Consider the following 26,052-nt stretch of genomic DNA (forward strand, 5'->3'; position numbering starts at 1 on the left):
AATATAAACACAATGAGTGCAATAACATCCTGAAAAAAAAAGGGCAATGAGCAAAAAAGTCATTCAAACAAGGGAATACTTTAGTTCCTCCAACAATGAGAGAGACTGTTAGTATGTCTGCTCAACAAGACTGTTGAAGGAAAGTGGCACTGCTTACCTAGTGTCATCTTCCTGTAGTTAAATACCTATACCAGGTTTCAGCGATTGGACCAGCAGATATTCAATATGCTACCCTCTCCCCCTCTATTCAGCATTATAAAGCAAAGTGTGAAATTCTCACCACCTTGCTCGTATGTCACAGTTTCACTGTAAATTGATAATTGATTCTTGAAAGCCTATCCCTTTACTAGCAAAAATGGGTTAACTGTCTGCAAACCTTTAGTAATCCTTCATAATTTGAATTTCCAAATTTCCAATAACCACACAAGCATCCTTGTTTATGTTTGTTCTCCATGCAGTGAATGCATCGTTGTCTTTAGAGCTAATTATTCATGGTTGAAAGCATAAAGCCAAATGTTACCATCTTTGTGGAAGGTTTATTTTCACTCAAGTTAGAATGTACAATACAAAACAAAATATAATGTATTATGTCTTTACATAATTAACTAGTATTGAACAAAAACCATTAATTACATGGTTAAGTACTTTTGCGTTTCTGTAAACTAATACACGATACTGTTATTTCGTGCTGTCAAAACAGATCACATAAGATCCAATCTATTTTTCATGTTTAACATATCACATAATTATTATAGACTATAATATGACAAAAAGTCCAAGAACAAAGACCTACAATCTGTGGCTAAGACTCGACTGATACATATCCTATGTAAGACTGGCTCATTCTGATACTCCTTGAAAAGTAACCGGATTTACTACCCCTTACATATCACACACTGGTACAGTTACTTTAGCCACAGGAGTTTTGGGAGGAAATATCTCAAGCAAAACGACAGCTACAATTTTTCATGCACTGAACATGTGAGGTTATCCTGCAGTACAAAGAATTCTTGCATGGCACTTCAATTGATTAAATTATTTTACCATTTTTCTTCTCTTGTCGACAGCATTGGGGGTCGACACAAATTAACTGCCAGGTCGAGATTGATGTAGAACCAATTCTCATCACATAACATAAACAGAGCTCTACAGATATGTGCGCCCCAACCACCAAGACACGACGACATCTGCTCTACGACAGCTGGCACTAATCATCCCCCTTGATGCCCTGCCCAGCAGCGGTTGATACATGGATGTCAAATAGACTTCACACACACTCACTGGAAGCTCTATTGGGGAGCACTGTATTGTGCCATTCTTCCCAACCCAAGTCACAAGGACGGTGCCTCAACTGTGCTATGAGACACATGGTGGGCTACATGGTGACTGATGTCTTGTGTTTTTTTCAAAACATGAATCCAATCCAGTTTTCCTTTTGTTATCTTCCCTCACTTCGGAACACTGCTGTATTTCTTCTGTTCTAAGAGACGTTCTAATGGAGAAGGACCAGGGCCTGACCACAACGACTGAAAAAGAAAAGATACAGCCTAAAAATAAAGGCCAGGTGTGATAAAAATTATTTATATGTTAAGTAAATGATATAAATAAATTACTAATATGTCATACTTTATAAAATCATACTTGTATAAAACAGTTCCGAACTAAAATCAAAAACAAAATTAATGGTTTGATGGAATAAAATCTAAAAATGGTCTAAACTTTCTCGTGAAGATATGATGTCTCACATACAAAGGCATATTTTAATTTGTTTTTAACATCTTCAGGGAGAGAATGTATATCACCAGTATTATCTGGGAACCAAAAGACATAAATTGGGAGAATGTATATCACCAGTGTTATCTGGGAACCTAAAGCTATAAATTGGCTGCAACGAAACTATGTACAGTATATAAGGCAGGTACAACTAAGGTGTTATCAGGTCACCTATGGCATGTTTACTCATTACTTAACTCTGATGTCCAGTAATTACTCTTAAGAGGCTCATAAGTATAGTGTTACTGCATAAAAACAGCAAAATTGCTCACAGAGCTAGAGAACTGACCTGTCAGGATTTGGGCTAGCAATTCCTTAAATAGAGGATGGCTAATGTAATCTGGCCAAAACATGCTGTATGATAGTAAAATACTGAAGTCTGTATACCAAAATGCAAAGATGGTCAAGGCTGTTAAAGTCAAGCTCAGTCCCTGCAAGCCTTTTGTGACGACAAGCTAGTTCAGTGGTTCCCTGGTATTTTTGGTTCACTGCGTCCTTTGTGTATGGAGATTTTTTCCATGATGCCCCATATGCTGGCAATTGCAGTAAGTTTTTTTCAGCTGGTTAGTTAAGGAAACAATAAATATTAACAAAAAAAAAACCGTCTTAATTACTAGTCACCTATCATTGTGACTGTGGACTGCCCATATGAAATGGAAAACAATACAAGAAATAATAGAAGACAAGAGTATCCTTTCAAGAAGTGAAAGATTGGAAGACTGATCAAATCTGCTGATTCCTGGTTGCAGACAGTGAATTTTGTAATGCAAGACAGCTAAGCTAAAAAGTGCTCTTAACTCAATTATCTTGGTCTTATGATTTTATATCATAAGGAAAAACAACCATTCACGGCATCACTGTACCAGTCTCCTTAGATATAACCTAAAGATTAAATGGTACTGTGTCCATAATGAATCCATGTAAAGCATACATAAACAAGACAGCAAAGGTGACTGTGACATACATTTCTAAGCTGTGCCTGTTATTAACGTTAGAAAAAGAAAGATCTCACTGATGTCTGGTTTCAGTTGGGGCTATTCTAACAGAACGACCTTAATTACAAAACCTTTTATATAAGTGTCCAACATTATGGAACTTCTCTAAGTTGTGACAGAAACACCAAGGTTCAGGAGATAATTTAAGGACAATAATGGAAGAGAGCTGACTTCACTACTTATTGTGAGAAGTGTAAGTAGTGAAGTACTGTACCTTTCTTCCGTAGGTTTACTTTTTGATGAAATTTAGGCTGTCAAGCCAAGCACTGAGGCTCTTTTGGCCATTCAGTGCTTAAGACAATGAAAGAGGGAGTTGGAGTGATAGGACAGCAAGACAGTTCCAAAAACTAAAGGAGACGAGGTACAAGAATCTACTGGTGAAAATGGGAGAAAACCCACTGTTGCACTAAGAGGTAATATTTAGAGGTTGAACAGGACTGAAGGAAAGAAGCTGGAACCGCAGTACACTGACAGCATTACCCTCCTACATGGTTTTCTTCCTTTTAGAACATGCCATTGTCAATGCTTTGCCAACTGCCTGTTATGCTCCATGAAGTGAAGTCTAGTTAGACATATATGGACCATTTTCAGACTGCCTGGGGAAAATAAATTAGACCACTATCAGAATGACAGTGACTAGAGCTTCTTGATCCACTTCAGTGGGCCAAAGTGTGGGAAAGTATGGATATCAAAGTTGCTCTGTAATTGCAGAAAGGCTTCGGTCTTCAAGGCCAATGGATCAAGCAGTAGTCAAGAGAATAAGGCAACATCATTCAAAGGGTGTCATACAATTCCCTCGTACAGCTTCTTGACACCACCATCAATTCCCACTTCTGTGGTCTATCTGAAGGCAAGAACCTCACTTTTAACATATATCAGATCACTGTTCTCTGCGATCAGTGTACCATTTAAAACTGATACTAGCAGTCTGATTCTCCCAAGGAACACAAATAATCTGATAACTGAAATAAAACATAAAGGAGCATTTTCCTGCACCAAGCTACCTTCTTCTGCCAGTAAAGATCCAGGTATAAAACCACAGATTGTCACAACTGTGCACAAAGACATCCATTTTCTACGTTTGAAGTTGTGAGAACAAAGACATCCATTTTCTACATTTGAAGTTGTGAGAAAAGACAATATGATGTTCCACCGTTGTCTAAATATTACCTATAATATAAAATTACTGAATTGCTCACCTCAGATGCACAGACCATTTTGACAGCCACCAGTCTACACACGATAAAGAAATGGGCCACTGCATCCCTTTGTCCCACCGCAAATCTCTGCCCAATGAATATATAACACTGAAACTCCAATCTTTTGCTTCCACCATCAGATTTCTAATATGAACATCCACCAAGACATTCTCGAAGTTCTGGAGACCCCTCTTGACTTCCAAGAGTTCTCAATTGCTAACATATTGTAGTTTCTGGTAAGTGTGGCACTTTCTTAACATGGTGTTTTGAAATTTACAAAAGCGCTCATCTTTCAGGTATACTTCAATGAAGAGAAAAGCAAGGAGAAGCACTAAGCAATATACTACATTATTATCTCCAACATTAAGCATCTCTGTTGAAAGTGAGTTGATGAAAATGAACTGTCAAAAGTTCTGTGAAGTAAAGCCAAGACCACAGTAACTCGAGAGATTTCATTTAACACCTGCCACCCATAAATTACAAGGATCTATAAAACTATCCTGGGGAAAAATTCATCTGTGACAGTCAATTAGAAAATGCAGAAACTTCTCTTCTCTTGAGTTTATACTGGCCATACTATCACTTGTACCATGTCTACCTGTCTACCAGCACAGCAGGTATAAAATCATTTGGGAGGGTTGAAGACAGGACTAGGTCACAATGATCCTTAAGGTTTAGGTGACTAAAAAGATGGGCACTGTAGCAATACATCTCATTAAGTTCCTTCACAAAAGACCCAAACCTTAGGCAAACTCTCCTGGTAACATCTAACAAAATGGGAATGACCATCTGCTAGTAAGTAAGCCATCACCATTAAGGTTACTTGGGAAACTGGATAAATAGATGCCGAACACCAAATGCCTGAACTTAAAACACAAATCTCTGGTATATCCTAGAAGGCAGATTGAAATCTGTGTATTAAGTCATGAAGTTCCTTTCTATGACTGACTTCCTAATTATACAAGTACTGTAAATTTCCAAGCCTGTCAACATCCTCCAAACATTCAGGGGTGAACAAGCACAAAATGGCCTCTACTGAAAGTTACAAAAAGAATAGATGGCTCTCCTGGATACGATGCTAGTTTACTACATGATCTTCTCTCCTGAATCTGATGCCAGTTTAATACAACATGATCTTCAATAGATTATTAGCTTTGCTAATATATTTTCTTTATGTCAAGTTAAGTGGAATATAAAATTTGCTGATATATAAATTCTGTAGTATTGCAATAAGGTGAGCTCAAAGGAAAGAGCTAAGTTTTCAGATTTACTTTACCTGCTGTCCACTTGGCTGTGAGTTACTTGGATACAGTGGATGTGGGACGGTATGGCTTGGGCCTGCCCCCAACCCCATGTTGCTTCCACTCATGGGACTAAAAAGAGAGTATGTGTTGCTTGCTGGACCATCACTCTCACTTCCCTAGAAAAAAGTATTTAAATTATGCTAAATATAGTCGCTTATGGTAATGGGATGTTCGGGTTCTTAAACTTTTCTGTCACTTAGAAAAGGCATTCTGTGGTAAGCATCATGACCAACAAAAGCAGCACTTACCAGTGAATTAAGGCATTCTGTGGTAAGCATCATGACCGACAAAAGCAGCACTTACCAGTGAAGTTTCCCTAACATTTTGCTAAACTGTTTAAGAATAACTTTAATAAAACTGCAGTATTTGGGCCTTTAGACGACCATTTAGGCTTTTAAAAAGGACTGCAAGTACTGGAGTGAATGAAGGTTGAACCATTATATCCATGTTGGATGAAGCCAAAAGTTCAATTTCATTAATTGTTCATCAAATGTGTGTTGTGTTTCACCCTTATGTTCAACTAAATTTTTTTCTACTGGTTATTTTCAAATTCGTTGATCTTTATCAGCAACTGCAGGTAAAAGAATATTTTATGAACAGGGAAAGCAACGATTATTTTTTAAAACCATACACATTCCTGTATTGTTTTATCTTTTACACATTTAATTCATGAAAGTGAATCATGAAAAGTTTAAGCTCCACACTGACAAAACCAATTTATTTTGATATGAGGTCATGATAGGGAATAAAAGTTCAACATGAAATTTAGAAAGATGGTGGAGTATCAAAAGAGGGACTTTTTCATAGTAAAATTTGCTCTTGTCAACCATCTTTACCCATATGAGTAGAATATTTTACATTCGATGTATTTGTTGTTTCAAAATTAAGAACCTTATCAGTTTTTTCCATATGACTGAAATATTTTATTCCACAGGAAGCTCATTACTATGTAATAAAGAAATGAATTACTACACAGACCATCCTCAAGATGATTTCAACCTCCTAATAGCACCTCTGCTTACCGTTTGCTTACCCCGTGCTTACATATAGGCTCTCACTAACAACTGCTTTTCAAGTCTGCAGTGATTCTGTGTTGGTAATTACTGATGTGATACATTTGCAAATATCTATGCTATTACTCTTGGTAACATATTTGTCAATTGGACGTGCAACTAAAACACTGTCATCTTTCTAAAGTCCTTGGCCCCCAAAAGGTGTTCTGTCTATTCCCATCCAAAGATGAGCAGGTTTCCTGATGCTGTTTTTTTTATATAATTTTTTAATGGAAATGCAACCGTGAGGTTCTGTTGCGTTAATCTAAAATTACGACTATGCTTAATTTTTTTTTTAAGCATGGGGCTCTAAGGGATCACCCAACCATTGCTCATACATTAACTGCTTCACTGTCTATATCTTCCTTTTGGATATTATAACAATAGCCAGGACTATTAGTTTAAAAAATAATTGCATAATAGTTCATACATTTAAGCAAAAATATAGGAATTAATTCAAAGACATATAAACCAAACTTTAATATGTACAGTATAATGCATTCCATATCATAATGGGAGCTTTTTTTTCTTGTCCATTATTATAGTTTTTTCAATAATTTTCAATATTTGCTTCTAAACAGTCTATACCCAGGCCCTAGTACCTTTATACAATAATTTAATATCTTTTGCATAGCCAACTTTAGCTTTTTAAAGGTTGCACAATTAAATATAGTTAATATATATATTATTTAAAAAGTTTTCAAGTGTTGCCATACACTTGAAAAATGTAGACCAGTAGTTCAAGTTCAGTGTAACTCAAAAGTTGAAATGAAGAGGTATGTCATATATTTTCACTTGACATTTAAAATTTTCTTTCAACAGTACCTGTATACATTCCAATAATTACTTTTATGATCCTCCACAAAATTTTTCCTGCCAACATTGAATCATTCTCTACATAATCATATCTGCATCATCTTAGGTTTTAATTTGGCCCAAAATCCTTAAATATTAAAAACGTAAATACTAACCTCTGGCAAGAATGGAGGGGGTTGCCCTCTAGGAGGCTGATTGAGCGGGATTGATGGCGGAGGTTGCGAGGAAGGTCTGGAGAGCATCCCCAAGTGAAGAGCAGGATGTGGACCAACCCCAGAAGCACTGCGAGGATTTAATGGGGGAGGATTGTGCATAGGTGCTCCACTTGGAAGCCTTGCAAGAGTGGATTTGAGGACATCTGTTGCTGGATCCACTGACATGTTGAGCCTCATGTCAACAGGTGCGTGTTGTTGAAGAAGATTGGCAAGGGTGGGCGGAGGATGAGTCATGTGATATGACTTCCCTTCCTGATTTGGAGCCCATCCCATGTTCACTGCAGGTGACATGCCAGGACCTCTTGGTGGACCAACTTCTCCTTCAAAGACATTTCTGGGGCTTGTCACTCTGGGACCAGATGTATTCAAATTCTGCCTGTTTTCCATACCAAATACATGGCTGTTCATTGCCCCAGGTGATAAAAGTGGATGAGTTGCCTGACCCATCTTATTTTGGGAAGTATTTGAATCAGCTTCTTGCTGCAGTCTGTAAGATCCCTGATTCATATGCTGTGATGAATCAAATCCTTGACCTTCTGTGCCCGGGGGAGGCCGCATTCTATTCGGATTTGCCAAGCCTTCTACTGGTCCAAATGATGGTGGTGCCCGTGTCATCCCCATCATTTCTAACATTCTAGGAGCAGGTTCTCTTATTCTATTGCTCAAGTCAGTTCCAGGTCTCATTGGAAGAGGTCCACTTCGTTGATGGAAGCCCTCTAAGGGTGGTCTGTTAAAAACACCACCAGTCAGTCTATCACTCTGATTGACTGTTGTAGACTGAAGCTGCCTTGAAACATCTTGAGGAGACTGACCCATACCATTTCTTTGCATATTAAATGTAGGCCCAGATGATATATTTGGATTTGCCTGGTGCTGAGGCATACCCATACCATGCTGTGAGGGTATGTTTCCTGCCAGACCAGTCCCTAAATTCCATGGAGGTGGAGGAGGTTGTGTTTTGTATTGCTGTGTATTGAAATGTCCTTCATCCCCTTGGTTCTGTCGAGGATAAGGGGAGACCTGATCCTGACTGGGAGTGATTGGAAACATTTGACTAAGGTGATGTGGCATAGGAGAACTTGACATTGGATCCCGCTGTAAAGATGGCGGATGAAGAGGTGGTGTTGAAAGCTGGCTTCTGTGACTGTCACTTGAGGCCTCAGATGGATTTGGAGAAATAGCTGGAGAGGGGGTCTTGAAGGTGACCTGAAATTTAGAAAAGAGTTGTAAGCTTAATCTGAGTTGTAAGCTTAATCAAAGATTAACACCATAATTGCTGAAATAAAGATTTTGTGTCACTGGAAATTGAGTCAAGATTTTTAGGAGTAGAAATCATGAGAAAAGGTATTAAAATCACACACTGTAATTTTAATAAATCCCATGTAGACAATGCTCTAATTCAAGATATATAAGGTATATAATACTATTTTTTAATCAAACAAAAATTGTTTTACAAGTGCCTCTTATTGAAGTTAGTTGCGAAAGAGGCTGGTTTCACACAATATCAATTGACTGTGCTACCTTGGATGGCTGGCTACACCTCTCAAAGGTACCCTTTGCAAGGAATAAACCTTTACCATCCTACCACAGTTGTAACATGCAATGTTGAGTAAATCCATAGTGTTGAAAAGCATGCACTCCAGTGTAAAATACTACAGTGACATTGTTCTTCATTTTCTTCATATTGAAAAACAAGCACAAATGTTAAACCTAAAAATGGCAAAAGCACATACAGGAGGGAAGAACCTTAACACTGCACCCTGTTCTGCTGGACTATTTGATCACAAAGTACAGACTGATGAATGATGAAATAAAGAATGATACTAGCTATAACCAGCAGAGCAAGTAAACAGAACACAAGGTAAGTATAAACCATTCAAAATAATGTCATTCGATTGTGCTTCACCTAGTCAGTCAAGATTTTCATGAGGCTCACACAAAGGATCTACTTCAAATATGATGTAAAACTGGAGCTGGTTAGTTAAAGAACTTGGATGGTTTGCAGTCAAAGGAATGTTGCACAAACCTTTTGCCATATCTAGTGTACCACATGACACAAAAATGACATTCTTATAATAAAATAAAGTTTTATATATACTTACCAAGTAATTACATAGCTAACAGAAACTAATACCTATGTAATTACTTGGTAAGTAGTTTATATAAAATGGTATCTGCCCTAAGGGGCTTTACAACCTAAAACAAAATCCCATACAATGAATCCTACACACACAAGGATTACATTCCTGAGCTTCTTTCATACACCGAAAATTTGGTAGTCAAAAAACCTTCAGAAACCCTTAAATGGTATTGTACATGTATTTAAAAGACAATCAACGCTCATTAATTGACCCAACAATTTTATCTTCCAAACTTATGGGGCACCAATCAGTTTTTTGATGCACATCTTTTAATATCTACATAAAAAACTCTTTAAGTTGGTAAATATGTACTGTATTCTTTGCCTGTTGGTAAAATATAACTGTATACTGTGTTAAAAACTATATCTGTAATTCAATGAAGATGTCTGAAACTTTCACTGGGGTGTGTGTGTTTCTTACTTACTTTTTATCATATTAAATTCCCTTTGGTCGTCCATTTTTTCAAAACTATAAAACCACAATGCTTATACATAGTACAGTATATGTATAGGCCCAATAATACTTACAAAGTAAAAAATTTGTTAATCAAATACAGAACAGTATTGTATGTCATTGGAATATAATTAACAGCTTTCTGACAACGGGTAAATTTACCGACACTACAAGACAACTTATCCTGGTCCTTCAGCTTTTTCCAGTGATATTTAACACTATGTCTTATTGATCTAATAAAACAAATCTTATGTTAGCATAAACATAAATATACAATGCATTTTTATCAATAATAAATATTGGTACTCTCCAAAAATACTAGTGAATACAATCACACATGGCAGATGGAGTTGGCATAGGAGGGGGAGGGTGAAGGAGACTTCTTAGGTCTAGACTTAAAAGACCAACCGAGAGTTGATTCGGCATTACTTGGTACTTTCCCATCTTAAAATACTATATATACATGTAATATTCAATTCTGTGTAATATTTGACTCCTTTTTTCCCAAAAAATTCTGTTCATCATTTAATTTGTTTAACGTTTGAGTCCTGATTTACTAAGTCGTCCAAAGATACGCTAGGCTGTATTATGCATCAGAACATTAAGCTACACTTGGTACATCATCAAAGTTTGTCAATAAAACAACATTAAGTACCGAAGAGTTATAACAAAAGAGAAAAAAAATTTACTGTAATGAACAATAAACATGGAAGAAATATTCATTTTATTACTAATGCAATAATACCAACATTGGGCCCTGATTCATACACTTATGAAAGTGATACTACTGAATTAAAAAAAATTTTACTGTTAACATGAATTACTACTTAGGGAATAATATACCATACACTGAAATTGAAGATGGTCAACATATGACAAAACAATAAATATACTACAATCATGAAAAATTAACAATGAATAAACAGACTTCATTACCAACACAAAAAAACAAATAAATATACTGGGCTATGATTCACATGCTAATCAAAGTGATAGTTAATATGAGCTTGTTATATATGTAATAGAACATGACATCATACACTATAAGAAATTTAAAATCAATAACAAAAAATAATAAACTGTAACTAGCAGACAATCGCTATCGCTCACATTTGCTAGTTTCTTGTTAAAGTTCTGATGTAATTAATATTGAAGTTATAAGTATATCATGGGTAGTAGTATTTATTGTGATCCTCATAATGCAGGTGGTTCATATTTACCACATGAGGTTAATTAAACACTTCATAAATTCTAAAGGTCAAGCAAGTTATATTTATAAGACGTCTTCACTACTCCAGGATCCTTTGAAGTTGCCTTCACAGCTCCTGAAGCATTCCTGGAGAAATGTCCACTGGATTTCTGGGCGGAATGAATCTGAATACAGATTCTGGATTTCTCCAGGAAATGTCTGTTTTTCTGATTGATTTGCGAGGGGGAGGGGAAGGACACACACATAGACACGCAGACACAGAAAGGCAGCCAAGGAATTTAATATAAACTGTGATGATAAAACAATAAGCAAGCAAGAACACTGTCAATTTTCTGCAAAAATCTTCCATTCACTGTACAGTAGTCTATTTCTTCTGATTAAATGTTTTCAGTTCTCATCAAATGAATCAAAATAAAAAGCAAGTAAGAAGTAAGCCATTCATGTGAAAACTTTGCCTGTGAGTCAAGGAGTTAGTCTGATATTTTGCCTTTCCTTTGAAACAGCTTGTGTCAATCTGTTTCAGTAAACATTTATTTTTTGGCAGATTTTTTAGGTTTATCAATTATTTAAATTTACTGAAGCCTTACATATCTTTTGATTTCTGTACACCATCTCCAGTCATTAAAACCACTACTAGGAAGAGGAAAAGAGAAATTAACTTGAATTGAAGTTGAGAATCAAACCTTAAATGGCTAACATTGATATTACCAATCTTCAATGCCCAACAAAAACTACACGTTCACCATTTGTATAGTCAGCTTCACGGGAGTTGAGACGAATTACCACCAGTGGAGAAATATGGTAACTCCCTGAAGTAGTGGCGTTCCTGGATATGCAGTATATGAATCCTTGCGCATAGACGTTTTGTAAGAAAGGTGCTGGTTGGTAAACTCTTCTCTGATTTCTACATATAGATATAGCATATTAGTTTCGCTGATTTTATGAGATATAGCTACCAAATTACGTAATTAACATAATTACTGAACATATTCTCTGTAAAATGAAAAATCACAGCTCGGTGAATAACATCCTGAATTCGTTGTAATGAATTTGTAAAGTAATGGTGTGTGTGTGTGTGTGTGTGTGTGTGTGTGAAGGGATAAAAGTTCTCATTTCACTCGTTATAGCATATTCTAAACGTATGAATTAGGATTTTGACTGCCATTCACATCCTTATGACCCAGTCAACTATGCTTTTGCAAGTGGGCTTGGCCTTTGCAAACGGTTAGTGCACACTATTCCATGATAAGGTTTTCATTGCATTTTCAGTACAGGCAGTCACAGGATGAGGATCTGTTATATAGAAATCGTAACTAATAACACCACCCCGAGTATAGTTGATCTACCATTAAAATACTAATAATATGAGGATTATCATCCACTAACGGACCCCAACGATTATTAAACGCTTTTGCTTACCAAGAGAAATTGATTTGTTTCTAACAACTTATTTTGTGGTGAATCGTTACTGCTAATCATAACTATTTTAGATTATAGAGCACGAAATATTCGAGTGCATAATTATAAAGCATGGTAAATGTGTCCGTTTAGGGAAGAATGTAGGGTAGAATCGCCTATCTCACCATTGCTTTGTAAACTATCACGTTCTTTCATTATGGTTGTAGAGATCTGATGTAAAAAGTAAAATGTATTTCTTTATAGAAGAAAGTGATGTGATAATAAAATTATATCTTTCCAATCGTGCTAGATCTTATTTCTTTAATCAAGACTTGAAGGGACAGTTATGTTCTCTCACATGAGGTTGTTACCTTTATTCATGCACCCTCTTTTTTTCTTGTCTTTTATTGGTGATAAACATTTTGATATATTACATCGTTTTCACATGCTTACAACTTGCATTCTACAATATGTTGTATTTTGGATTACAAGATCTTTACCAAGATCCCTTACTAATTCCTAACTTCCTCTTTTTAAGGCCCCCCCTTTTTTTTTAATAGCTGTCGTGTGATTACTGTGCATTAGGATTTCATAATGTTAGATATGGAAATGTCTGATTTATGCTGAGGATAATGCTAACATCTGGAAATATTAGGAAAGTGCAACCTCTGCTGCAATTTCTGTCGGGGACACACCACTTTCGCTCATTCCAACGATCATCCCCCGCAAAGCGATGTTTTCATTGCGTCTTTCCATTCCGTGATCTAGATTCAAATGGCTCAGCTTTGACCCGTGATTACCAGCTCATCTCCATTATAAAGCAAGTTCACTCCCTATGAGATTGAACTACCTAATCTGAAGTCATGTAATTCATCGATAAGTTATTTGTTATCTAAGTAACATAAAAAACTTATCTGAATATAACATTATCACAAGACACCTTAATAACCTGAACATCATAACACCCAGTAACAAGACCGCTCCTTAATTCCCTACTTAAACAATACCCCCTCACCTAGAAAGGAACAAACAAACATCACAGACACAGTTACCATTGGTTATAATCATACACTCGAATATCTTACTCATCATATTTTGAAATATCACCTTTTAGTATTTCGGTTGATATGATTTTTCCTAGGCATTCATTCAAAAATATTTTTTCATTTTTTTTATTTGTAACAAACAACAAATTGTATTCTCTGGTGAAATGCTGCCCGATGACAATTTGAAGTCTAGTAGTAGTAGTAGTAGTAGTAGTAGTAGTAGTAGTAGTAGTAGTAGTAGTAGTACTATTATCATTATTATCAGATATGCTAGAGTTTGGCTTATTACGGTTATGTTTCTAGATAACAACCTCTAATAACCTCACCATGATAGCAGACAAACCCTTCGCAAAGACGGTCTATCCAACTCGCACACGCCCAGCCGATTTCACCATAAGAACGGGAATGGCAGTCAAAATCCTATCGATTTTACGTTTAGAATATGCTATAACGAGCGAAATGAGAGAACTTGTATCCCTTCACACACACATACACCATTACTTTACAAATTCATTACAATGAATTTCAGGATGTTATTCACTGAGCTGTGATTTTTCATTTTACATGCAGAATGAGAAAATATGTTCAGTAATCATGTTAATTACGTATTTTGGTAGCTATATCTCATAAAATCAGTGAAACTAATATGCTATAACTATATGTAGAAATCAGAGAAGAGCTTACCAATCAGTGCCTTCCTTACAAAACGTCTAAGCGCAAGGATTCATAAACTGCATATCCTAGAACTGCTACTACTTCAGAGTGTTACCATATTTCTCCATCGGTGGTAATTCGTCTCAACTCTCGTGAAGCTGACTGTACATATGATATACCAAGGTAAAACTATAATGTAAACATCATGAACAACATTCAAACTGTAATCCATACCTGCTTAGCTTCCTGCATAGCTGAGTTCCTCTTCATGATAGCTTGAAGAGCAACATTGGTGCGGGTTCGAGGACGGGATTGATTAGGACCAGGTCCCATTGATGGTTGTGACTGAACTGTGGCAGGATTTTGTAATTGGTTGACAGGCCCTACTACTTTGATTATCATGCCACTTCCTGAAAAATATATCAATGTTGATCTGATTAAAATCCTTATTGGAAATTACAGAATGTCAAATAACTACTGTAATCGCTCACGACAAAATAAACTACCACCTGTAGGGTGGTACCACATGCAAAGTGCCCTCCATGATGCACTGCAGAAAATATTTGAAGGGTCCCGTTGGCCCCAGCTGCACTGGTTTCTGCCTTTTGCCAAGAAATATTTCAAGGAAACCTCGGCAAAAGTTTTTCAATAACAAACATCTGATTAATACCATCTATAATTATTTCACGAAAGCAAATAATTAATGAGTAACAACTGTCATATGCCAAAGGATAACACAGACGTCAGTCTTAACAATAACTTAATGCCTTCTACAGCTATCACTAGCAAAATGGAAAAGAAAACCAAATTACTCCTCTCTCCAGTTACAAATGAAATCAACACTATTATGTCCCATTTTCAAGGATTTAAAAAAACTTATCCGTGAACCGTATTTCAGCTTGTAACAGCAACCCTTCAGTCCTCAGCTACATTACTTCCCATACAAGTTTCATCCATAATCATCTGGCCTCAGCCTGTCTGTTCTTCTTATCTAACTTTCCTACTCCCAATGTTTTTATCCAATTAGTAGTAGTCTACAAATTTATCCAAGTAGTGTGGTTAAATTATTCTGTAAAAATCATAAACAATAATACAGCCTGGCAGTAAAGCAAACCAATTATTCTCACACCTTTGTGCCTTGCCTTACACAATCTATTTTTCAAACCTCTAAATGATTTTGTAGGGGTGTTCATTGTTAAGATTCATTTTATGTAATAATTATGAAAAATTGACTACATTTACAACTATATCAAGCTCGCAATTGCACATGTGCACACACACATAGTACAAAGAATACTTTTAAAAATCACGTTCTTAGCTGACTGCTTAGAACGATTTGATAAAACATGTAAATGACAACTGTCCACTTGCCTAATGTACTACTCTACATTATATTTTTCAAGTCCCCATCCACAGGATCATTCATAAAAACAAAGAAAGATGAGTGTAAATGATCACTGAAGACTGCTATTAATTACAACTTTTCGAATCATGCATAAAATGTAAATGCATACCTTGCTCTCTTGAGTCCTTGGCTTCAGGTGTCAATGGTGATTTGTCAGCTTGCTCTCCTTGATCTTGTTGCTGATCTCGTGTTTCTCTGGCACGTTCCAGAGACCCCTGAGGCTTCAAGATCCCCATTTTTCCTTTTTTTCCAGACTGTTTTTCCTAAGGTATGGTAACTGGGATTACCTTGAATGTCTCCTTATCAATATTTCAATCTAGAGTTCTCGTATCTTGTCATTTTATTTCACATAACTGACCAACAATGGCTATTAGAACAATATCAAGCGTAATTTCTTTCCTTACTAGTCAGACCTTCTACAAAATTCTCTTAGTTTCTTATGTTAGTTTACGAATATTTCTCTGAGTTTTCTTCTCTCCAAACAGTTTATTTCTTCTCAAAACTTTTCACTTAAAACTATTATAACATTACAATAAGTATATCCATAGAGAATGGAACACAAAAAAAACTCAAGTGACTAATAAATTATAATTCTCAATAAGCAAGAATACATAGTCAAAAAAAGAAACATGTTGAAACACACTATGGTATACATATATTACAAAATCCTACACAATTTACAGCATAAATCTCACCTGAGGTTTGGGCTGTAAGGACAGTTGCTCTAAAGCTCGAACTTCATCCACTGGAGGACTAGTGTGCTGCATAGGTTCAAACCTTATACCACCAGATGATGAGTTATCACTACCTTCACGAATCTGTAAGAGTAAGCAGTTTTATATGCCTAAAAATTACAGAATTTCTTTACAGAAAGCCTTTACAAAAACAATAAGACATTTGTATTTAACTACCAGAACTTGAACATAATTTTCACCTCTTACTAAAGTACTCTTGAAACTCTTACGGGACGAAGGCTTACCCTTGTTCCACATGCCACCCTTTAAGATGGCCTACACATAGAGACCCAAGATGTCGCCCAAATCAGCAGTCTATTTCTCCACTAACCACTCCCCATCTTATCTATTTCTGCCATGAAGTTCTCTAGTACTTTTTACGTCTATCGACGGAGCGTCACGTAACCTGCAGCATTCACCATACTGTGAGACGCTGTCCTGACGGCAATGCTTGCGGTCTATTCCTGCGCAGATCTCAAGGCGAGTGGACCTGTTTCTGGCCACACCCAACGGAATGAGGGGACGCAACCCGTAGCCACTCCAGTGGGCCAGTCACTAAGTGTTGAATGTCTCAAAGACATCTCAAGGTAAGCCTAAATGGTGCAACGGGCTAACAGCGACCTACTTCCTTCTTCCTAATTCCTTCCTTTTATCCAGAAACCTCCTCCCAATCATAGTGTGATATTCACGTGTACTCTCTCTCCTACAACATCCATAGTCCCACCCTGGCCCCCATAAAAACTCCTCTACGCCAAAGCCATCCACTGTTTAGCATGTATAGTTTAATTCCAATTTAAGAAAAGTGTGATTAAAGTGAGTCTTTACTGGCTGTGATATTTGTGGGCACACAGTTAGTTAGTGGAACCTCAACAGATCAGTTGCACAATGTTAGAGCTTTATTTCATGCCAGTTCTATATTTAAGTCAACATCTCTCTCTTTCAGAGGGATGCTTTATCGTGTGTGACTCAGGAACTCAGCTCACAAATTGTTACCCAATCTCCTCCCACGTGGGGAACCAGAAAGAGAAGATTTTCCTTCACTACGACACTGCCGAAGATTTATTCTTATAATTATTGAATGCTTATGTACTGGGGTTGTGTGTAAACTATTTTGTGACCTTTCATTTATTATTATCTGTTATTCAATTGTTAAGTGTTCACTTAGTGTAATAAGCCTTGAAGTAGTAATTTAACTTAGTATTTGATGTTTGCTATTTCATTCCTTTATGTTCATTAATGTGTTTTATTTTACTGGCAGCCATTTTATAACTCCAGTTCACTTAGGCAGGCTGCGACAGTAACAAAAACAAAGAAGCCAAATCCTAAGATGGAACTATTATATAGCAGATAACCTACCATCAGAATTTTATAATCTTGTAAAATCAGCTATTTCAAAGATGCTAATGTTTAATTTGTAATTTTCAAACACATATATAGTAACAGTAACAAAAACTGAGGCATGCTTAGGTCAGGGGAAAAGTGTTATATCTTCTGCACTCTAGTAGTGCCCTGAGGCAGAGATTTTTTCTGTATAAACTGAATATCCACTTCAACTTACTTTTTTACTTTCGAGTTTATAGTTTATCCAAAAACAAGACTTACTAACAAATAAGTACAGTAAATATACAGCTACACATTTACGAGCTACTGGAGAGTAGGGTACTTACTTTAATAACACAATTTCCATCTATACTTTGCTCTGCAAACCATTTGGCTATGTCAGTAAGTCTGGAAGCTCTGATAAGATTGTATTCCTCTGGACTTGGTTTTGAAAGCCCTTCTCGGTATCTAAAAAGGAGAACAACACCTGATAAAATGCAGGTTACAACCTATCTTTTTACCATACTTCGTTAATTCATGTTCTATATTAATCAGTACAACTGGAAAGGTTGCTCAGAAGAAAAAGAGCCCATGATGACATAAGGCCAGTTTAATCTAACAATGACAACAAATACTTTTAAAGAAATAGGCAATAAACTATGAACATAAACATGCAGTGCCACATTCACAATAAGAAAGTCACACAACAGAAAGGGGTTCACAACATGAATTGAAATATAAGTAATATATAATACAAAATACAACAAATCATATAGCTAGGTAACAAAATAAAATTTAAATAACAGGCATTTCAACATGCATCAATAACTTACTTGTATTTACTAAGCATTTTCTGCAAAGGTTCAAATCCTTGTAGGTCCCAATCCTCAGTTAAGGGTACATCAGTGTCTGTTGAAACAATTTTATATTATTAGCAATACTATCAGAGCTATGACAGCTTATCAATTCTAGCATCTCATACCCTTAAGCCCTGTACACACTATGCATCATGATGCACGCAGTGTTGAACGGATGTGTTGAAAAACCACTTTTTCAACACGAAGCCGCATCACCAGAGCAATTTCAAAAGTCTGCTCAGTGATGCATCAACAGTCATAGTGGTAGGACGTCCGCTCAGCTCCAGTGCCGATGGCTCAATCACCACCACCCGCCAAACCCCTTGAATGGACAAGGACCAACAATCTACATTTTATTGAATTGCATTTTTATTCTGAGACCCATTTGCTTGTTAACTTTATCTGCATTTAATTCCTTTTGGAAGTTATTTTTCCTGCTGAAGTCCTTACTCCCTTTCTTCTAATTTTCCTTACAAGACTTCACTTTCTTTCTCACCTTCCTCCTGAGGACCTGATCTATCCTCCTGTATGCCTGCACAGTCTTCCAATCTGTCTTGCAATTTCTTTTTCCACTAAGTTTCTCATTTCCTCTCTTCACCACTCTTATTCCCTCTTCCTAAACCTAAAGTCACTCACTGCCAACTGACTTTATCTTGAAAAAAAAAAAAAAAAAAAAAAAAAAAAAAAGGTAGTAAGAAGCTAGTATATTTTGTAAATATTTTTCCTTGAAAATCGTTTTCTAACGAATTCCCTTCTGAACATATTTCTACAGGCTCTTATCTCACGTACCCCAAGAGCTCTGCCTTCCCAATATGCCATCTCTTTCTCATTTACCTATTTGTACACTGGCATGCTCTAAAAACCTGCAATGCACAGATTCAAACTCTTCAAGAAACTCTTGTACTCTAATTCTCTTTCAATCCTGGCCCACACACATTCTCTATCAGAACTTTCCCTTTTGCTACGCTCAATCTTACCCCATACAATCTTCATACTAACATACATGTACTCTTAATCCCTGCCCAGAGTTTCACTGATTCCACAATCAATACAACTTCCCAAGCTGTACACTTTCAGCTACCTCAACACACTGACACTTTATTCTTACCACTTCTGCACAAAATGCCTTTTTTTCACCTCTATCTCACTCAGTGCCAAACCAGGCAGCTTCCCTTCTTAAACCCAACCGCTATCATACATTCCTTATCTTCTGCACCACATTAATATACATTTAAACCAGGAAGATGCATAGAAATACACAATGTGGGTACAAACCCTATACCCTGGCTGTTTTATGACTCACACTGTGCAGAGTAGTGGGAATGTTATTATTTTCTAGCCATTTAAGAGAACTGAGAATCTGACGCTATTTGCCTCTTGTGGAGAACCTCATCTGCCATTTACAGGCATTTATTTTCACCACATCTATCACACAAGAACAAGTGAGCAGTGTTGCAGTCCAGTTTGGCCGCTAGTAATTTTATTCAACACCACTACTGCATCACATGGCTGATACATGATGCATAGTGTGTACGGGGCTTTACTCTAATCTTACTCTAGTGATTTATGATATTGTCAAATATTTTAATTTCAATACTGTATATTTTAAAGAAACTTCAGTGAATGAAGTTTAATAAAAACCACTTTAATCACAATGAGTGATTATCTTTCCCTAACATAAAAAGACAACTCTCAGAATACTTCTCATTAATCAAAAAATTATACCACTGTATAATTACTGTAAGTGTAAATGCCAATTTCTACTGTGTAAAAGTGTATTAAATATATTGACCTTTTGTTAATATGGGTTAAACTAATTGCCTGAAGTATCTCATGTATTTTACAGTAAAAAAAATCTTGGTTGTAAAAAAAATACCTACTAAGGCCACATCATCTTTAAATACCTTTAAATACCTAGTACTGAACAGTTTCAAACAATCTACCACTAGGCAGATGTCCAGCCTGGAATTCTGACATGCCTGAAATCACTTTCTTTAATTTAATTTAATTTAACCTTGAGTGCTACAAAGACCTTAGACCCACATGAGTTTAAGTTCCTTGCCAACAGTGTTATCTTATAACTAGGAACTGAACCCTGCTTTTGATTACTAAGACCTGACCAAGGAACCGAAAAGGTCATCTACTTTTATAAATCATCAATAGTGATAAACTAATTTGTGCCAACCTAAATCAATATCATGCACATCTTAAGAACTGTATTGTACCCTTGCAATTTCCAGACATGCATAATAAGATATATTAGTTTACAAAAAAGTATTTAGTTAAATATTTAATTCATATTTTCTCTGAAAATACTTGAACCTTGAATTTCTGTATTAATATAACCCATAGACCCAGAGAGACAAGCATGAAAATCCACTCTATGAAGACAGATGCATCTGATGTGCAAAGCTAAACAGCAGTTGGGCTGGGGCTGACTCTTGGAAAATACCCCATAGGACAAGAGCTGACTGAAACTGACAGACAAAACTGGGATTGAGGCAAAAATAATAACCAACACGATTCCAATTACAATTTTAAACCAAACTCCTCAAGTTTTACATTTTTGAAGTATTGGTGAGCAAGTTCTATAATAAAAGCTTATTATGGCTAGTGTTCAAACAGAAGTAGGTAGAAAGTCAGCTATAAAAAAACTGCTACTTATAAAAAAAATAATCATGCAAATGCTCAATTATAACTAGCCTTAATTTGTCATGTTGAATTCCCCCAGACATAGTTTCTAAAGTCTTGACAATGGAAGAATACCAAGAAAATCAACCACTGAATGACAATACATGCACTTTTCACCCACTGGCAGATAGAGCCAGCTTCCCTCTAACGTTAAACTTGTAAAGCAGCAAAAACAAGGGAACTGGGGGAAGGGCAGTTCACTATGATTGATGGGTTTTCACGAAAAATTTTTTTATTAGCCAGGATCACTATCACGGTGGGAGGATGAAAGCAAATGATCCTCAACTGTAGCTTGATTCCAATGGGTCTAGAATCATTTGATAGCAGAAAATGACAAGAACCAATATGCAAAAATAGGAACTAGCAACTGAAGTGAGAACTCCACATCTGTAAGATGGATGACTGATGAATGAAGAGGAAGAAAAAAATACTACTTCTTCCACAGGAAGTAAACTATGTCTTGCCACAACTAAACATCTCAACAATATATACCAAAACCTTTTTGCATAACATCTCTTAGGCAGAACTTCATAAAGATGAGTCACTCTTCCATGCCCCTGTTCTTAGGATGGTTGAAATCTTGAGACTCATTTTATATACAGCAGAATTTAAGAGGGCCCTGATTTTTTTGAGCTGTCACTCTTACTTGAGATGCTTCCTCTTCAGATAGCTCATTACAGGTTTGAAGAATAACCGTCTGGAGCCAGTAGGTAAATGTATTCTTTAAGAGGTACTTGTTTTGCCAAGTGATACAAACAAAGAGCCTGAAATCATGCAACTGAAGATTTGAAGTCCTCTTGAGAGAGCATCAAACAGCACTAACTGGGCAAAGACGACCGTCATCACCACTGATAGTACTCAACGCAGGGATAACATATAGATGACTAACCTCTAGTATGATTTACACTGCTTGAAAGAGCAAGCAGTTTGCTTATTCATTTGGAAGGAGGGCAAGCCAGTAAGAAGACTGTCTTCATGGTAAGAAGTTGTAAGGAGGTATTATCCAGAAATTCAATGAGAGCCTTAGTAAAAAAAATAACGAATTAAGGAAAGTTCCCACTTCAGTGATCACACACTCCTTGTGGTAGATGGAGCACTAAAACTTGCAGTCTTGGAAGAGGAAGCCCAAGAACCTCTTGAATTCCTATCTGGGAATACACGGCCAACACGTTAAGCAGGAAGGGAGGGCTTGCTTGCAGAATGCCCAACCAGAGCTCCTCTGCCCAAAGCACTAATGTCACCAAAAAGAAGGCAACCTAGAATGCAAAGACATATTGAAAAAAGTCTCTTTTTGCAGTGTGGGGGCCTGATTCTGTTCAGGTTATTGGTAGATAATTTGCTGTGAGCTCAAGTAGCAGCTGCTGAAAGATGGACAACCAAAGACAAATCCAAACTGGTAGTGTTGTCCAAACTACAGTCACTAGAATACCCCTGAGATCTAAAAGAAAACCACCTTGAGGAACAAACTTCCTTCCGAGAATCCTACAAAATAACGAAGGTTGGTGGAGCTTGATTCTCTGTCTGCACAGCAACTGCTGACACAATACCAAGTAAAGCCACCTAGAAGAGGCAGAATGAAGATTCGTTGGAACAATAACTGAAGTTTCAGGGTTATAGAAAACCATCAGTATAGGCCCCAGTGAGATTGGGAACACAAAAACTGAAGGTAAAGAAATTAGCATAAAGTTGTGCTCAAAGCACACCAGAAGTAAGAGAACCTGCAAAACCATATGCCAGCAGCAAGCAGATTATATATAATTTAACAAAAGTATAATAATTAACTGTTAAAAAAGCAAAATTGTAAGTCTTGTTAGAATACAAAAATAAAAAGAAGTAGAAAACAAAATACCATGTAAAGAAAACACACAAAGCTTTCCAACCAATACAAAACATCACCCATGCCAATACTGTACATAACAAACAGGGGTGAATGAAATAATATACACAAAATGAACCATCAGTTGCCTTACAGTAACTAGAAGGCAAAAAAGGTAATTAACCAGAACAAAGCAAAAGGTTACCTTTAGCTAAAAGCTGAGCAAAAAAATATAACCAATAATAAACAAGGAATAGGAAATGTCAATTACAAATGGTAACAGAAGTAACAAGCAAAATACAATAAGAAAAAAAGTGGCAAAAAGTAATATAACATAACTTTTTCCAAACTTTACAAGTTGGGCAGCTCTTGTGGCTGTTGTGGTTTATTTTCTGTCTACCTTTCTTCTCCTTTTGTTTTCAACACTTTGGAGGCTACATGTCTAGGAAACTCAACACTGCCAAATAATGTTAATTGTTTGACTGAATTATGAGAAACAACTGAGTTGTACATTTGATGCTTTCCTGGCATAATATACCAATGTTCCCATCCCCTCAAACTTTTACAACATCCAGCCACTTCAGCCCAGGTAAAGTTTTTCTTTGCAGGTCAATAGCCTTTTCCCTACATTACAAGTTTTAATTCCTTGGCAGTCCAGACTTCAAGGAAATTTCATACATATTTACATGAAGTCCTCTGTAGCATTCCACAATTACAAAGTCTTAACTAACATGATTTTAAAATATACTTACATTTGCCAGGTGAAAAAGATGCTAAAGGTTGCTGGAGGTTATTGACTAATGTACAAAGCCCAGGCCATATCTGCTGTTTGCCTTTCATTGCAGCAGACACAAAAACCCCACCTTCAAAGCGCACCCATTCAAATAAGAGTCGAACTGCAAAAAATAAAAGTTTGTTAGATGACTCAAATAAATGACTCTTAGAGAACTTTGCCTTATGCTTAATTATTATTATTCTTGTAGTACAAGCATCTATACATTACAAGCCTAAAAGGCCACTGACTGGCAAAGGAATGTACTGTACACATGTGCAAACAAGAAGACCTTTCAAGTATCATGCACTCCTGATAATCTGTCTTTCACTACTGAAAGATAGCATTTAGAGTAGAGACTGGAATTATTTTAATACCATGTCAAACTAATATATAATTTAATAAACAAGAAATAGATACATCTACACAGTATTTTACCATAATTTCATGTTTTTAAAGTCCCAGTTTTAAGTCAATCATAAATTCTGGTACTATCTATGTCACAGCATGTGGAATAGAATTTTTACAATGCAACATAAAATATAAAGTACCTGCAGGAAGGGCTGGATAGGTCATAAGCTGATCAGGATCACGTATCGTATGTACAGGTAACAGTAGAGCAGCAAGCACTCCAACAGTAAGCTCTTCCACCACATGCAGACATCCTTCACACCTGGAAAAAAAAAAAAAAAAAGCCTCTTACTATTTATTAAAATAATACAAACCAAAATATAATAAAAACAAAACAAAAAAAATCTGTATTATTAAGAAAGAATGCTTTCTTTATTCCTACTGAGAACATACATTTAAATCTACAGTCAATCCAAAATGACTATGAACATGTACTGTAGTACGTTTTTGACGTTGCCACTTTCCGAGCTTTTATTAAAAAAACTTTGGCCTAAGTTGGGATATCGTGTGGATGTGGCAGGAATGTTGCCATATCTTCCTTATACCAGGTCAAAAAGAGTAAACAGCTTGACATTACTGCTCCGTATTTCTAATACTAACAATGTAAAATGAGTGGCAGAATGGAAATTTTATGATAATATACGATAATTTATAGTAAAAAACTTACAGTAAATGAAGAATTGAAATCATACATCAAACTGTTTTGATAACAGGGTAGGATAAGGATGGTTCAGTTCCTAATCATCTAAATGAATTATACAAATGCCCAATATCTAGCCAGGCTCACTGATGAAAATGAATAATACAATGAGAAAGATACAATACTGTTATTGGCTCCTCAAAGATTGTAAATTAAGTCACCCTTGTCCTGGAACGATGTCTTTCTTCTGGAAAGCCCGTGGGAGGGATAAGTATGATTTTATGATCGTATTAAAGAATCTCGAATTGAGGGATGCAGATTAACTGTAGTTGGATTATGAGTCAGGATAAAGTTTCACAACATAGCTAATGACAGCCATGTTCACAGGCATTTTGGTTTTATTGTAAAATAAAATATTACTCTAGTCAAAAACAAGCCATGAAAAGGATATGGTGATATTTTGTCTATAAAACTGATGTTTTTACATGAAATATTTTTTACACAAACCCATTAACCATAAACAGTATCAGCCTGCTTGTGTAGAAGAGTGTGCTTATAACTCATTTAAGACCCTCATTTTAAGTGTCCTTTCTGTCAAAGGCAGCATTGCCACCAAAGACTTGATCACTGTGTTTGAGAGAATTGGTCTGTAAACCAATGGCTCCTTCTTTTTATTAACAATGTGCTTAGCAACTATAATTCTTACTTTGGCAAAATTCAAGCATCGCTTTTCCTTTTTGGGTGATTTTCATTAAGCATATTTCCAACAGACTTCATCCCATTAAAGGCATCATACTGACCCATCTCAATAAACAATTGGAACTTATGCTTCAATTCCTTGGGAGGGCTTCACCCTCACCTATGTGAATGTAAAAGATGTAACAGAATTCAAAACACCGGCACCTTGAAAAAAATCAGGCAGGTTTTGAGTGCTGCTACACAAAATCTTCAAACTACTGCTAACAACAAGGGGTACCTCTTACAGAGGCCTTGTGCAACACTAGAGAAGGTACTAAATGTTTCAGGCAGCATCCACAGGCCACCAGCTGCACTGCTGCCTATATTCCACCTTGATCCATTTGGTTTCAATCTGTCCAGCAGAATTCTTTTATCTTGCTTTAATTTTTACCTTTCATAATCTAGAAGTGAC

At 36.3% G+C, this 26,052-nt stretch overlaps 1 protein-coding gene across 8 annotated transcripts in view; it reads right to left on the reverse strand.

Moving 5' to 3' along the window:
- Window positions 1-516: 516 nt before the first annotated feature.
- The window catches only part of LOC136847388 (nonsense-mediated mRNA decay factor SMG7-like), a 61,385-nt gene continuing 35,849 nt past the window's right edge, over window positions 517-26,052 (reverse strand). For 4 of the 8 annotated variants that reach the window (XM_067119030.1, XM_067119031.1, XM_067119029.1 and 1 more), the window contains exons 9-18: window positions 24,403-24,524; window positions 23,832-23,975; window positions 18,549-18,624; window positions 18,063-18,183; window positions 16,357-16,479; window positions 15,771-15,924; window positions 14,491-14,666; window positions 7,295-8,560; window positions 5,244-5,387; window positions 517-1,526 (exon numbers count right to left, since the gene is read on the reverse strand). In XM_067119030.1, coding sequence (XP_066975131.1) covers window positions 1,449-1,526; window positions 5,244-5,387; window positions 7,295-8,560; window positions 14,491-14,666; window positions 15,771-15,924; window positions 16,357-16,479; window positions 18,063-18,183; window positions 18,549-18,624; window positions 23,832-23,975; window positions 24,403-24,524 — 2,404 coding nt within the window. In that variant the 3' untranslated portion in view covers window positions 517-1,448. Of the gene's footprint in view, window positions 1,548-5,243; window positions 5,388-7,294; window positions 8,561-14,490; window positions 14,667-15,770; window positions 15,925-16,356; window positions 16,480-18,062; window positions 18,184-18,548; window positions 18,625-23,831; window positions 23,976-24,402; window positions 24,525-26,052 lie in introns of all 8 variants that reach the window. The other 4 variants (XM_067119025.1, XM_067119028.1, XM_067119024.1 and 1 more) reach the window with 1 other exon arrangement.

Source organism: Macrobrachium rosenbergii, chromosome 16, assembly GCF_040412425.1.
Source record: "Macrobrachium rosenbergii isolate ZJJX-2024 chromosome 16, ASM4041242v1, whole genome shotgun sequence".
Lineage (NCBI taxonomy): Eukaryota > Metazoa > Arthropoda > Malacostraca > Decapoda > Palaemonidae > Macrobrachium > Macrobrachium rosenbergii.